The sequence below is a fragment of the Hyperolius riggenbachi genome, chromosome 9 (assembly GCF_040937935.1).
Source record: "Hyperolius riggenbachi isolate aHypRig1 chromosome 9, aHypRig1.pri, whole genome shotgun sequence".
In the NCBI taxonomy this organism is placed as follows: Eukaryota; Metazoa; Chordata; class Amphibia; order Anura; family Hyperoliidae; genus Hyperolius; species Hyperolius riggenbachi.
The window spans coordinates 246,599,910-246,615,951 of NC_090654.1; the positions used below are offsets into that span (position 1 = coordinate 246,599,910).

General features: G+C 46.3%; 1 protein-coding gene across 3 annotated transcripts in view; it reads left to right on the forward strand.

The window, feature by feature from the left end:
* BRF1 (BRF1 RNA polymerase III transcription initiation factor subunit) overlaps nt 1–16,042 on the forward strand; it is a 452,239-nt gene that overhangs the window by 422,997 nt on the left and 13,200 nt on the right. For all 3 annotated transcript variants that reach the window (XM_068254252.1, XM_068254253.1, XM_068254254.1), the window contains one exon: nt 15,233–15,284. In XM_068254252.1, coding sequence (XP_068110353.1) covers nt 15,233–15,284 — 52 coding nt within the window. The remainder of the gene's footprint in view (nt 1–15,232; nt 15,285–16,042) is intronic.

Sequence of the window (16,042 nt, forward strand, 5' to 3'; positions counted from 1 at the left end):
GACTCTGGCCGCTCCTGGGCTGCAGGCAAAGAACTCTACATGCTGTTGTGCAGCTGACAGCTGCCTCAGGCTTGGCATTAACATGGGAATATTTTAATTACAAAATTCTAAGACCAAATTATTACATTGTTTTCAGTGACCTGTTTTATGTCTCTGCGGAAGATAATATGTTCCTGCCAGCTTTGATATATGTCTAAATTTAATCTCGATTACCCCCATTAATTCAGGTGACACCTGACCTCCTCTTGCTAAGCTAGTTGGCGTTTCTACAGAAGATGTTGTTAAGGGTTAAATTAGCCATATGCCACTCAGTTTCCTTCCTTACAGAGGGAAGCGTCAGCAGTGACTATCAAGGTTATGCTATGTACAAGACTGACAGAATAGTTGGGCACAATTCGATCTTTATCTACAGACATGCAGTGGATTACGACATTTTGCTGCCCAGGGCCCACTGTCAAAGTGTACAAAGTGAACCTCCAGACTAAAAATCTACTCAGCAGCATTGAAAAGGCTTGGTGTTTCTTTAACAGTTTCACAGCATCAGAACTTTGTTTTTCTTACCCAAGCCTTATTTTTAGCTGCACAGAAGAAAACTGCCCGGGCATTTTTCCCCTGATGCTGTGCAAAGCATGATGGGATTTCTGATGTTGTTGTCCTGCTGTTTTGGCACAAATTAATTTTTTTTAACTTTGAATTTGAGATTTGAAGCCTAGCCCGCGCAGCTGGGAGAGGGGGTGATCAGGACAGAGGACAGTTGGAACTGTCTCTCATGCTTCCTGTCACCTTCTTTCAACCAAAAAGATGGCTGACCCCTTTGAAATCACAAACGTTTGCCTGTTCTTTTGAAACAGGGTGGGTAAGATATTATATTACCTATTTTAATTAACATAACTAATGTAACTTAATGATCGTATGCTTGTTTAGTCTGAATCTCCCCTTTAAAAAAGCTTAAATATAAGGATCAGCAGAAACTCGCCTGCTCGGCCATAAATCAGTCCTATTTTTAAGCTCCGCCCCTCCCTTATTGTGAAGTTGTGGCCACTCTTACCTGAATCTCCTTGGCCCGCCCCCAGATCAGCAGCTGTGGCCTAATAGGCTGCTTCCAAGCTGCTGTAACGCAGGTGGGGGTGGCCACAGAGCTTTGGAAAACTTTGGATGAAAAAGGCCGTGGCAGTCTTGCCGATGGGAGGGGCATAGTTTCAAAATGGGAATGATTTACAGGTTAGCAGATGAGTTACTCCAGCTGACACCCCCACCCCGTTCTTTGCTTCAGTAAAACAGTGCTTTACATTCAGGGCTCTTTCACCCTTATTAATCTACAACCTACAGTACATATAAGTACATTAGCTGCATGCTTGTTTCAGGTGTGTGATTCAGACACTTCTGATGCTAGGGAGATCAGCAGGACTGCCAGGCAACTGTTTAAAAGGAAATATGGCATCCTCCACATCCTTATCGCTTCAGGTTAAAAACTGAGAAGAATTTTTTTTTTCATTTTGTTTTCTTCTTATTCCCTTTAAAATGCATATAAAACAATTATTATCAAAAAGTACAAACCAAAAGAAAGCCTAATTTGTGGCGGGAAAAAAAATATAGATAATTCTGGTGTGATAAGTAATGATAAAGTTATTGTTGAATTAATATATCTCTATTGGAGCACACACTGAGCTCTGCATCTGAGCTATGGCCTCTGCATCCTCTATGTCAGCGCTGTCCAACTGGCGGCCCGCGGGCCGCATCCGGCCCGCCAGGCCTCCTGTTGCGGCCCGCTCCTCTCCCCAGGATGCAGGCATGGCGTGCGCTATGGGCGCCATGCCTGCTCCCTCTTGTGTGGCCTCTCCTGTGTCCCCGCTGCCGCTGCCTCACAGCTCACTAGCTCAGACCTCACAGATCGCGGCGACTGAAACAAGCAGAGCGCACGCATAACACCCGCACGGAGTACGTCACATGCGGAAGTGAAATCAGTCACTTCCGCATGTGACGTTCTGCCGCGCGGGTGTTATGCGCGCGCTCTGCTTGTTTCAGTCGCCGCGATCTGTGAGGTCTGAGCTGTGAGGCAGCAGCAGCGGGGCACAGGAGAGAGGTAACGGGCGAGGCAATGGGGGAACACCTGTCACTCTCACTGGGGGGGCACCTGTCACTCTCACTGGGGGAACACCTGTCACTCTCACTGGGGGAACACCTGTCACTCTCACTGGGGGAACACCTGTCACTCTCACTGGGGGAACACCTGTCACTCTCACTAGGGGGGCATCTGTCACTCTCACTGGGGGGCACCTGTCACTCTCACTGGGGGAACACCTGTCACTCTCACTGGGGGAACACCTGTCACTCTCACTGGGGGAACACCTGTCACTCTCACTGGGGGAACACCTGTCACTCTCACTGGGGGAACACCTGTCACTCTCACTGGGGGGCACCTGTCACTCTCATTGGGGGAACACCTGTCACTCTCACTGGGGGGAACACCTGTCACTCTCACTGGGGGGGAACACCTGTCACTCTCACTGGGGGGGCACCTGTCACTCTCACTGGGGGAACACCTGTCACTCTCACTGGGGGAACACCTGTCACTCTCACTAGGGGGGCACCTGTCACTCTCACTGGGGGGGCACCTGTCACTCTCACTGGGGGAACACCTGTCACTCTCACTGGGGGAAAACCTGTCACTCTCACTAGGGGGGGCACCTGTCACTCTCACTGGGGGGCACCTATCACTCTCACTGGGGGAACACCTGTCACTCTCACTGGGGGGTACCTGTCACTCTCACTGGGGGGTACCTGTCACTCTCACTGGGGGAACACCTGTCACTCTCACTGGGGGAACACCTGTCACTCTCACTGGGGGAACACCTGTCACTCTCACTGGGGGAACACCTGTCACTCTCACTGGGGGAACACCTGTCACTCTCACTGGGGGAACACCTGTCACTCTCTTACTGGGGGGCACCTGTCACTCTCTTACTGGGGGGCACCTGTCACTCTCTTACTGGGGGGCACCTGTCACTCTCTTACTGGGGGGCACCTGTCACTCTCTCACTGGGGGGCACCTGTCACTCTCTCACTGGGGGGCACCTGTCACTATCTAACTGGGGGGCACCTGTCACTCTAATTTGGGGGGCACCTGTCACTCTCTAACTGGGGGGGCACCTGTCACTCTAATTTGGGGGGCACCTGTCACTCTAACTTGGGGGGCACCTGTCACTATCTAACTGGGGGGGCACCTGTCACTCTCTAACTTGGGGGGCACCTGTCACTCTCTAACTTGGGGGGCACCTGTCACTCTCTTACTGGGGGGCACCTGTCACTCTCTTACTGGGGGGCACCTGTCACTCTCTTACTGGGGGGCACCTGTCACTCTCTAACTGGAGGGGACACCTGTCACTATCTTCTGCCTATTTATGTGAAATGCTCTCTATTTATGTGCCTCATGACTGCTGAATTTGTTGTGTTGGGGGCCTCATGATTACTGAATTTGTCTTGTTGGGGGCCTCCTGATTTGTTGGGGGCATCACGATTGCTGAATTTGTCTTGTTGGGGGCCTCAAGATTGCTGATTTTGTCTTGTTGGGGGCCTCATGATTGCTGAATTTGTCTTGTTGGGGGTCTCATGATTGCTGAATTTGTCTTGTTGGGGCTCACATGATTGCGAACTGCGAGACTATGGAAAAGCTGAATCATCATCATGAGACAATAGCATTAAACTTTGGATTTTCCATAATGTTCATGTATGAGTTGAAAAGTTTGTATGTAGTTTAAATTGCTGTTGCCACTTAGCGATAGATAAGTGACTTTTGGGTTGCAGTTTGGGCACTTGGCCTCCAAAAGGTTCGCCACCACTGTCCTAATCTAATGTCCCACATTGCTAAGTTCATGTAAATTTGTCTCCACCCGTGGCCACACCTACATTCTGGTCCATGGCCACACCCATTTTTCGGCGTCTACTTGCAACAGAACCCCCATGGTTTTTGACGCACCGTGTACGCCACGCAACTTCACCAAAATCTTAAATTGCATTTTTGTGGAAAGTGCTGCCAATCTAATTGTCCTTTAATTGCATTTTTTTTTTCGGGGGGGGGGGGGGGGGGTTGCGGCTTTAGCAAGAGCCTTCGGCCCTCCACCATGGGGTCTGAAAAAAAAAATGGCCCTCCATGCCCGTGAAGTTGGACAGCACTGCTCTATGTGGGCGTTCCTCTGCAGGAAAAAGTGATCACATCATCCTAACTGCCCCACAATACAGTATACTCGCCCAGGACTGACAAATTCCAGCAGAACATTCAGAATCACTTCTCTGTATGATGATCCTCTTGTTGGATTTGTCTTTAGTTCTGCTATAACATGTCACAGCTGTGAAGCCTAGGTGTGAATGGCCTCTATTAAGTATAATGGATCGTGCTTGTAATGTTTCTGTCACGTGTGCAGCATGGAGGCTGCAACACAAGCATACTGATGTGAAGGAGCTGCAGGGAGGAACTGCTGCATGATTCAGGGAGTGGTTATCTTACAGTTGATCTGGCTGACAGTTGAACCTTTTCGTTTTATGCAGTTGATTATATCGTATCTGCTTGTTTCTTCGGAATACCACTTCTTTTCACTGACGTTTATAGTCTTTATTGGCTGTGATTATCTGGAGCATATGGACATGCAGTGAGCGCAATTTCAAGTGCTGCGGGGCCCAGAATGGATGCTTTTCACACAGTTATTTTCCAGCTTGCACAGTAGCTCACGTGGTTCTACGGATAGGCCATAACTGACCAATGGCAGGGTTTGTTCGCGGGGAGAAGCCAATTATGCGATCTGTTTATATTCAGACTGTAGGAGGAAACAAGCAAACTCCATGCAGATTCGGCTTGTCCTGCCTCAGATTTAATCCTGGGATCCCAGCAGGCAAATCCTAAGTGCTACCCACTACACGATTGGGCATAGCTCCCAATAGCTCCCAACTGTCCCTTTTTCCTCCTCATTTGTCCCTCTTTCCTCCTCATTTGTCCCTCTTTCAGGAGTTTGTCCCTTTTTCTATGTAAATATATATATATTTCTCTGCTAAAAAATGTTTGACTCTAAACTTTATTCCCATCCTTTAAATTGATATATTGCTAATTTTAAAATGTTTAAATGAAGGGAAATAAACCAGGGTAGAAAAGACTAGTGTGGTTTGAATTATAAATCAACATATTTTTCTCATGAAATTTTTTTGTATTCGTGACTAGGAGTGTGACGGGGGCGTGATCAGGGGTGTGGCAGGGGCGTGGCTTAAGTGTTTCTCTTTCTCATCTCGAAAAGTTGGGAGGTATGACTGTGCCCCACACATCTATACCCTCTGTATGTTCAATCTCCCACACATGGTCTTTTTTTTTTATATATAAACTGCAATAAAAGCACCACTAAGATTTTTCACAATGGAAAGTACTAATTTCCACAACACTTAGGCCAGTTGCACAGCCTTCACATAGCTTTGCGTTACTGTGCGGCGACAAGGTCATGTGCATAGGCATCAGTTTATGAGAGCCGATCGCTCTTGTGCCTCCCCATGGGGCAGCCGATCTCCTCATGGGGGTTTCACAGGGATTTCTTTATTTTCAAAATGCACTTAGGGCCCGTTCACACTGCACGCGTTTCCAGCCGCGTTTTGGAAACGCGTGCAGGTGGCCGATACGCACGACATCAGACATTGCATAGAGTGCAATGTCTGATGTTCACACTGCATGCGTTCCGGACCTGTGCGGTCCGGGAACGCATGCTGCACGCAGATTTTGCTAAAACGCGTGGCTGTCCCATTCACTTTTCAGTGATGGGATCAGCCACGCAACGCACACAAACGCGGATGGCCATGCGTTCGTACGCGTTGCGGTCCGCATGCGTTCCGCACGCATGGCCATCCGCATTTCTGATCTGAACGGGCCCTTAGTGAATGGCAGTTGCTCTGTCTAACTGCCAAAAAAAGTGTACGGTGAGCAGGGAGGCTGGTCTGCATCTTCGTATAAATCTTTTTCAGGGAGTGTCTTTATAAAGAATAAAGGCCATGCTGAGAATCCCCTATTGAGAGATGGACTAGCCCAAAACCTGTCAGTAATGTCAGATTTTTACTACCTACTGTAAGTGACAGCAACATAGGAGAGCAGTAATTTATGGCTCATTTTACTCAGGAAGAAACTTATTTCTTATTTGTATGTGTTTTTTAAATTTTAAGATTTTCGCGACAGTTACTCTTTAAAACTAGTTCCATGAATTGCCAAGCACTTCTGCACACTTTCATCTAGTTCTCTTGTTAGAGCCAAGAGAGCCCTTTGGCTTGTTCCAGGGGCTCGCCTGGAGCAATAGACCGGTTACCACGCAAAGCTCTGACGTTTGCGTCTATTTTTACGTAACAGAGACTGAAGATAACACTCTGCTCGGTGTTCAGCTTTCTAAGCAGCAAATCCCAGAGAGCTGTTGATAGACGTCAACAAAGTGCACCAGGTCCTCTTCCTTAGGCACCTGGGAGCTGCTCGTAGCTTTATTAACATCATTGTTTTTTTCTGGCAACACCTTGATCAGCATGATTTTGCCACCGGGGTATACAGCAAACATACATAATTAATACAAAAAAAAAAGGATTTGATCAAAAGAGAGCATAAGAGGACATGCAAAGTGTGAGTAGATGTACATGTATGTGTCAGATCTTTGTGCACACTCAGCGGCTGATGTGTGAGGGGGTGATGTTATAATGCTGGGGGGGGGGGGGGGGGGGGGGGGAGGAGGTGAAGCCATCACTGTAGTTTTCTGAAGAGTAAGTGAATCCAGACCACAGAGGTAATAAATACTCTGGAGGAAGGAGTATCTTGTTCTCTGTGACCTCTGATAGCCCTGTATAGTAGGAGCTATTACACATTATATATATATATATATATATATATATATATATATATATATATATATACTTGTCCTTTGTAGTGGGAAACGTCACCCGTACCAGCCAGGGACATAAAGCAAGTCTCTATTATGAGGTGAAGGTGTAATTGGAGTTCTAATATCTCTAATGATATATTCCCCTCACAATGAACGCATTGATACTCTGAGAATAAGTTCCCAAGTGGCTTTTCATGTGATTTCTGCGTCTTATTCACCAGCCTTGTCACAACCTGCTTTCTTCAGCCACATAATAGCAGCTGAATTATAGCAGTAATTCCCCTCTGTCAAAGTTCTCTTTGTTCAGCTGAGACGTTTTCTCCATCCTTTTCTCTCATTCTCAGTGAGATAACGTGAAATTATTAAGGGTGCGGGTTACGGCTGGATGCTGGGGAAGAGGAATTGTGGGATATTCCTGTCGTTTCCCTGGTGATAGGCTGTCCTCTTTCTCTGTAAAATGAACACAGTTTTCTGCTTTGCGGTGGGCAAAGCACTACATATCCCAGCCAGCCAGCGATCTTTATCACTAGTTATAAGGTGGTCCCCTACCTCTGTAGAAAGTGGTTGTTCTGCAAGCAGGCAGATTGGTTGCTTAGCAGCAGAAAGTGTGTGTCATACCTTCTAGTAAAGATGGCTAATGATATGCTAGTTATAATGTTGACTTGAGGCATATTTTGAGTTATTCAGTTTTGTAATTTGGATCGATCAGATGATGATTTTGATTGATCCAGTCAGTTCTTAAAGTGAACCTGAGCTGGAGCTGGCCAAAAAAGTAACTTTTCTTACGTGGAGGGAGTTTCTGGATGATGTGGCTACTGTGAGCAGCTGACAGGCGTTGAATTATAGTACTATATAGTACTTTTAAAGGACCACTATCGCAAAAAAAGTAGGCAGTTAAAATGTGATAGAACTGGCAGGTTTTGGACCAGTCCATCTCCTCATAGGGGATTCTCAGTGTTTTCTTTGTTTCCAACAGCATTTCCTGAACAGCAGTTTAACTGCCAAAATAGTAAGATACCAGCCGGCCTCCCTACTCACTTGCACACTATTTTGTCAGTTAGACTTTGCAACTGTTTTTCAGGAAATGCTGTTGATTACAAAGAAAACCCTGAGAATCCCCCATGAGGAGATGGACTAGCCCAAAACCTGTCGATTCTGTCAGATTTTAACTGCTTACTTATTTTCACGATAGTGGTCCTTTTAAGCATCAGAAACACTTCCCATTTATATCGATTTGTAGCTCCACCCTCCCTTTGAGGCCAGTTTCACACTGCCAACTGGCGTTTTTTGTGCTGTGCGGTGCCAGGATCGCACCGCCAAAAACAAGCATTCGCAGATTACTGCGTTAATACGTGGTAATACCTGTCAGGCAGCAGGCCAAGCAGGAAGTTAAGCTCTCGAGCGCTAACTTCCTGCGGCCGAAGAAAGGAACTGCGCAGAAGTGTATTGCTAAAATACGGTTCTACGCATGTGCGCTGCAACACTACTTTTTTATTTTAATTTACGTGTCGCCATAGACTTACATGACTTCCGGGCCACCGCACATCGCCATGTGAATCAATGATAACATAGGTATGCACTCGCGTTGGAGGAGCGGCAAAAACGTCGCACGTCAGTATAAAAGGCCACATAGACTTTCATTGGCGTTGAGGTCCGGCGAAACCAGGCCACAGAATCTCCCCCGCTCCCACCCCTAGTATTATGGGCGACCGATGATCTATTTTTTTAATTTTTTTACTGGTTTTAGAACTCTAACCAAACATTCCACAGAGATCCTCTGCCAGTAAAGATGTTGCCTCCTGTGATACATTTTAGAATATAAATGGGGGAGAGGAAAGATTTTACAATGGGCAAACACTAACTAAATAATTATTTAGTATTGTAAAAATAAGCAATTTTATTAATTACTAGTGACCTTATGGCCCCTACTCACGGGCTACAATTGTCACCGCAACACACGGCGCGCGCGTGTTGCGGCGACAGGTCGCCCGTGAGTATGCGGCGTTGCACGGGCGCACACCCCGAACTGTTGCTTGTCGCTGATGTCGCCAGGCGATTGAACCGCTCAATCGCCTGGCGACAGTCGCCGCCGCAACTGTCGCTAGTCCGCGTGAGTACGCGGACTAGCGACAGCAACAAGATAAGTAATACATTGGGCTTCCGGCGGGGGGAGGAGCAACAGCGACAGCTTCCGCCGCATCAGTTGCCAGGTCCCTCCGCCGTGTGTATGCGGAGGGACCTGGCGACGAGCTGTCGCCGGCCTGTCGCGCACACGCTCACGTGTGCTGGCGACAGGCCAAAAAGTTGCCCGTGAGTATGGGCCATTAGTCACTAGGTCTGTCACCGCTTATCCGCTGCGCAAGCATGCGCACGCACGCCTGCCGCGTGCTCACACCCCCCTCCTTGCCTCCCGCCGCGTCATTCCCTCCAGCTCTCCTCATAATTAGTGTCTCTGCATCCCTCCCTGCACATGCGCACTGCAAAAAAAAAAAAAATACAGGGACATGGGACGCAGAGACACTTGCGTTTGATTAGGTAGGATGTTTTACAGTTGCTCTTTAAAACATGGTCGTTTTACAATAAGAAAGTCTCTCACTCTTGTGCAGGTAAAGCAGAAGTCCTCTGGCTAGAGGCCCGCTGTGCTCTGTGGCTCTGCTGGAAAGATTGCCAGAGATGCTATAGACAACTTGCAGTGCGGCCCCAAAGCGGGGTTGACTGCAGTACACCAGCTCTGCCTCATCACTGGGGACATCCCTTGTAGCCATGGCAGCCAGCAATGTGAGGCTCCATATGGCCACTCTGACAGCAGCTGCTGACTCCTGTGGAAGGTCACGATGTGGTAAAAAAGCAATCTAGCTGTTTTCTTGTTAGGTGAAGCTGGGAAGAGCCTGTCAAGTCTCCGGAGGATCCCAAATTCTTTTCATTTTCCTTCACTGAACACGTGGAATTTCCTGCCTCAACAAAACAAACACACTCACTCAATTTCATTTCAATACATGGAACAAGTTAAAATTAGATTCTGCTGAGCAGTAAAGGTAGAGGATTGTCACACAGCCCCCCACACTGCTGACTTGTCATGAGAAGTTCTGTCATTGTTGTTATAAGGATGATGACACTGTGGTAATACTGAGTTTGGAAACTGCCTGCTCAGGGCCCTTTTCCACTAGCCGGTTTGCGCTAGCTGAGTCGCAAAACCGCAAACCGCTAGCGATTTTACAATCGCTAGGGTTTGCTAAATAACACAGGAATTGCAGTAGGTTAATTCCACTACCGCGATTCATTTTTGCCTCAAACGCGATCGCGCCGTGGAGCGATATTTGCCGCGATTTTGCTATGCAATACAGTGCATAGCAAAATCGTGAACACAAGCGCTGAAACTTTCCTGCACTTTGCGATTCAGAAATCGCTAGCGTTCAGCGTGAACGCTAGTGATTGCTAGTGGAAAAGGACCCTGAGCAGGCAGTTTCCAAACTCAGTATTACCACAGTGTCATCATCCTTATAACAACAGTGACAGAACTTCTCATGACAAGTCAGCAGTGTGGGGGGCTGTGTGACAATCCTCTACCTTAAGGAGTATTTGGATCATCCCACATTTCAGTGTTACTGCTAAATACTGTTAGTATAAAGAACAATATCTTTATAAAAAAAAGTCATCAGCATTTCATTATTATGTGTTGCGTGTCAAAGATCCCCCCAGTGTGTTACACCAACATAACAGGCTACCTATATTGGGGGTACCTATACCTGGCTACCTATATTGGGGACACCTATACCTGTCTACCTATATTGGGAACACCTATACCTGTCTACCTATATTGGGGACACCTGTACCTGGCTACCTATATTGGGGACACCTGTACCTGGCTACCTATAACAAGTTTCTTGGGGGTTTTTTTTAGTATCCTGCCTGGCCTGTCTTTCCAATTTCTGTTTATTGCAGTGTGTCGTGATTTCTAGTTACACTCTTACATTACAATTCTAAATTTCTTATTTTCCTGAATAGTGTTCACCTTTTCTCTGCTCTGTTTCCTCTTGATCACCTTACTGAATGACTGTTTATCTTACCCACAGCTTCAGGCTGGATATACCGAATAATCGCACTTGATTTTACTGCATGCTCTAATCTTCTGAATTGACATTTATTGAGGAATTTACCTCACGAGTTGTTAAGTTTCCTCACTAGTCAGTAATTTTTCTCACTAGTTGGTCATTTTCCTCACTAGCCAGTAATTTTCCTCGCTAAACTGTATTTGCCTGACTAATCTGTAATTTTCCTCACTAGTCAGTAATTTTCCTTTGCTAATCGGTAATTTTCCTCACTAGTCGGTAATTTTTCTCACTAGTTGGTAATTACCCTCACTTAGTTGGTAATTATCCTCACTAATCTGTAATTTTCCTTACTAGTCAATAATTTTCCTCACTAATCGGTCATTTTCTGCATTAGGCAATAATGTTCCTCACTAATCGGTAATTTTCTTCATTAGGCAATAATTTTCCTCACTAATCGGTAATTTTCTTCATTAGGCAATAATTGTCTTCACTAATCGGTAATTTCCCTTACTAGTTGGTAATGTTCCTAACAAATCGGTAATTTTCCTCACTAGACGGTAATTTTCTTCATTAGGCAATCATTTTCCTCACTAATCGGTAATTTCCCTTACTAGTTGATAATGTTCCTCACAAATCGGTCATTTTCCTCACTAGACGGTAATTTTAGTTTTCCATGCGGTAACAGCCTTGGTCAATTGACATTTCACAGTTTGTTCGATAAAATCATCTGTTTTCTGCATTAGCGAATGCGGGTGAGGCTTTTGAATTGAGCCCATAGTGCTTGTGTACACAGATGGTATCTGGGTGGGGGTGGCAGGCTGGTGGACAGTTGGTAAGCTGTAGTGATGATACCAGTTAATTGGGTTGGGCGGAATTATAGCATTACAAATGGATTTTCTAATTATTATACCTTCAATATTTTATGAGTACCACACTTAGTGTATAGATATCCAGCTGTTGGCCTGGATTTCTTCTTTTTTTTAATCCTTCTCTCCATCCCATCCTCTAGTACTCATTTATGGGCAACATTCTGGGTGGTGTTATCGGTTACAAGAAGAATGTAGGAGGCCTTTTGTATCTTCCTATTGTTCCTCACCTCTGGGATATAGAAGGAGGCACACTACAGGCTAGAACTCTCGTTCCATTTATTGCAGTATCTAATACTAGATGTTTTAGGCGTTTATCTGTCAACCTGAGTTTGTAAGTACCCCTCTTAAACAGCCACACACCAATTTTTCTGCTTGTTTTCCTGCAGATTCGATCACTGTAATTGGAAAAGCTGCTACTCAATGTTACAAAAATGTCACAATGTGCAGAAGAACAGAGAAGGCACTACTCATGCTCCAGTTACCTTTAATCAACGGTTATTACAGACAAGTACTTGCAGTGGGGGTGAGAGCCTGACAGCCATTTCGCGTAAACAATGCTTCTTCAGAGGCTAGCATAGTACTATAGTATACGTGTGTGCTATACTAGCTTCTGAAGAAGCGTTGTTTGTTTACGCGGAACAGCTGTCACCCCCACTGCATGTACTTGTCTGTGATAACTATTCGTTAGTAACCAGAGCATGTGTAGTGCCTTCTCGGTTCTATTCATGACTTCCCCTCCCCTATTGTCTTATCCCTTAACCCTTTATGCCTGGCACACACCATGCAATTTCCCATCAGATAGATGGGTTGAACCGATTATTTTTAACAGGTCATACTGTGCTGCATGATCTGGTCTTTCTTGTATTCCTGTATTGTCGTATTGCTGTATGTCACCCCTAAATATTGTCTGTAACCTAAACTAATGTCCAGCGCTGCGTAATATGTTGGCGCTTTATAAATACAATAAATAATAATAATAAAAGGTCCCATCTGATCTCCAAACTTTCTTATCCATTTTGTATAGAAGTGATCTTAAAATTAATTAGAAAAATGATAAGAAATCAGTTCGGACCTGTCTGAAATCGATTTGATGTGTCCATCTGACAGGAAATTGCATGGTGTGTAGGAAGGCATAAGGCTGATTGGCCAGGGCTCTTTTTTTTTCCTTGTGTCTCCTAATGCTACGTAATGTGGGTGCTCATCTTCCACCCCTATGTAAAGATCTGTAGTTGATGTGTTCACTGCATCAGCTGTAATCCACTATTGACTTGTTAGCTGTTGTATTGTTTATAATCAGGGTCAGTTCTAGACTTTTGGAATGATCGCAAAGCACCCGACAATTTACTCTGCTTCATTTAATGTTCTCACATGACATGCTGCAGCTCCACACAATAGCACCCTGGCTGGCTGTGACAAACAACCTGTGCTCACCCTCAGCCACTCCATTCCAGGAAGGTACACACAGTAAAACAATGCTGCCCCTGAAATCTCTGCGCCTGATGCAAATGTTTCACCTTGCTTCATGAGAGAACCGGTCTGTTTATAGTGTAATGCTACACCTTGTATTCTGCTGTACAGTGCCATGGGAGATGCTGGCTTAGTGGTTAGCACTATCTCTTTGCAGCGCTGGGTCCCTAGTGCGATCCCAGCCAGGGGTCTATCTGAATGGAGTTTATATGTTCTCCCCGTTTCTGCGTGGGTTTCCTCTAGGCACATCCCAAAAACATACAGATAAGTTAATTGGCTCTCCACCCCCCCCCCCCCCTCCCTTAAATTGGCCCTAGACTACAATACATACACTACGCCTTACATACATGTGACTATAGTAGGGATTAGATTGTGATCCCCTCTGAGAGACAGTTAAGTGACAACAGTATACTCTGTATAGAGCTGCAGAAGATGCCGGCACTATATAAATACTAAATAATACCTGGGTACAGACATTTTGCCTCAAGATGCCCACACAGTGGCATAGCAGTAGTGGTGCAGAGCTAGCGATCGCATCGGGGCCCCTCAACCACAGGGGCCCATTAGATGCCCTCCTGCATTTTTCATATTCGCTTTTCATTGGTGCTATGCTGATAATGAACACCTCTATAAGAGCATTGAACAGTAGTCATTCTTAAAGGGATACTGTAGGGGGATTGGGGAAAAATGAGCTGAACTTACCCGGGGCTTCTAATGGTCCCCCGCAGACATCCTGTGCTGGCGCAGCAACTCCCCAATGCTCCGGCCCCGCCTCCAGTTCACTTCTGGAATTTCTGACTTTAAAGTCAGAAAACCACTGTGCCTGCGTTGCCATGTCCTCGCTTCCCCTGATGTCACTAGAAGAGTACTGCGCAGGCACAGACCATACTGGGCCTGCGCTTTGCGCTCTTGATGACATCAGCGGGAGCGAGGACACAGCAACGCAGGCGGAGTGGTTTTCTGACTTTAAAGTCAGAAATTCCAGAAGTGAACCGGAGGCGGCGCCGGAGCATCCGGGAGTGGCTGAGCGGGCACAGGATGTCTGCGGGGGACCATTAGAAGCCCCGGGTAAGTTCAGCTCATTTTCCCCCGACCCCCCTACAGTATCCCTTTAATTAATTGTTCATACTCTGATTACACATCTCTGACACTGAAACTGTCCTTGGTAGGTTGTGAGGCTCCATATCCATAGAGTGCTTGGGGCCCCATGTAAATCTGGCACTGGGGCCCCAAGCTCCTTGGCTATGCCACTGTGCCCACACTTTGTACAGAAGCTGGATCACAGCTGAAGAGACACTGCATGGGGTCTGGTGTGAGATTTTCTCTCTGGCACCCTCTGCATTCCTGATTTGTACTGACTAAGGGCTCCTTTCCACTTGAGCGGTTTTTGCTCCGAATCCGCAGAGTTTCCCCGCAGGCAAATCACGCGGGGAAACTCTGCCATAGAGAACAATGGCACCGCCGGGCGAATCGCTTGCGTTAGCGATTCGGCCAGCATTTCCATCTGAATTTGTGCGAATCCCATAGCCGTGCATGGGACGGCTGATGGGATTCGGCAGCGCATCCGCAGACCTGGAAGTGCCGCTGCGTACGGCTCAAGTGGAAACGTGCCCTAAATAATGCCATTTAGCAGGTAATGCCTGCTGACCCTATCCTGGTACTGAGAGGGAAACACGTTTAGTAGAGCTTTGAGCTCACAGTTCAGTTGCTGTGCGTTGTTTCTTTATGCCCTGTTTTGTTTTCCTATCCGCAGTAGCGGCTGTAGTGCCGTTCCTTACAGTGAACTGATTACACTTGATGCTGCTCATGTTGTGACACTTTTCCTTGCCGTACATCACAGCTCCTATGAAAACCTTTATCGAGAATGTTCACGATAAACCGCTGAGCCCTTTTGCTCCTTCATCTTTTATTAATTGCGATGCCTGGCGCTGATCATTCTTCCATTTTTGTCTTTTAGAATACGACCTCTGGTTTCCCCGCAACCGCTGAAGAAGTCAGCACTGGAACAGGTAACTGTCACTTCGCGTTTTCGTACATGAAAGGTCAGCTGATGCTGCAGCTTCACCGCAGAGACAGCAAAGTCATGGCTTGTTTGTGAAATCCTCCTGGATGGCTGTTTACAGTTAGCGGGGCATAGATTGGATCAAAATACCATCTGTACCAATTCTATCAGGAACTTATAGTGAGGAATGAAGGCAGTCTCTGCGGATGGATGAATTTCCATATGCATGCATCCTGCTGAGAGACTGGCATATCCCCGCCCCCCCTTGGTGCCAGATTTCACATATGGACGCACAGATGCCAGTCTCAGGTCAGTTATGGAGAATACCCGCTGTTTGATTAGTCTAGCGGCACTGAAAGATCCTGTAACTGTATGTCCCGGTGACAGACGTTTCCTGCAAGGCGGGATAAGACTCATGCACAGAACAGTGGTGCAGTATGAAATATCACATCGTATGATTGCTAGAGGTATACAAATGTATGTATATGTGGGTGGGTTTCCTCCGGGCACTCTGGTTTCCTCCGACATCCCCACAAAACATACAGATAAGTTAAATAGCTTCCCCCTAAATTGGCTCTAGACTATGATACATACACTACACGATACATACATAGACATATGACTGTGGTAGGGATTCGATTGTGAGCTGTTCCTTCTGAGGAACAGTTATGTGACAAGACAATATACTCTGTACAGCTCTGCAGAATATGTTGGCGCTACGTAAATACTTAATAATATCAGTGCCTGTTATCTACACTGCATGAT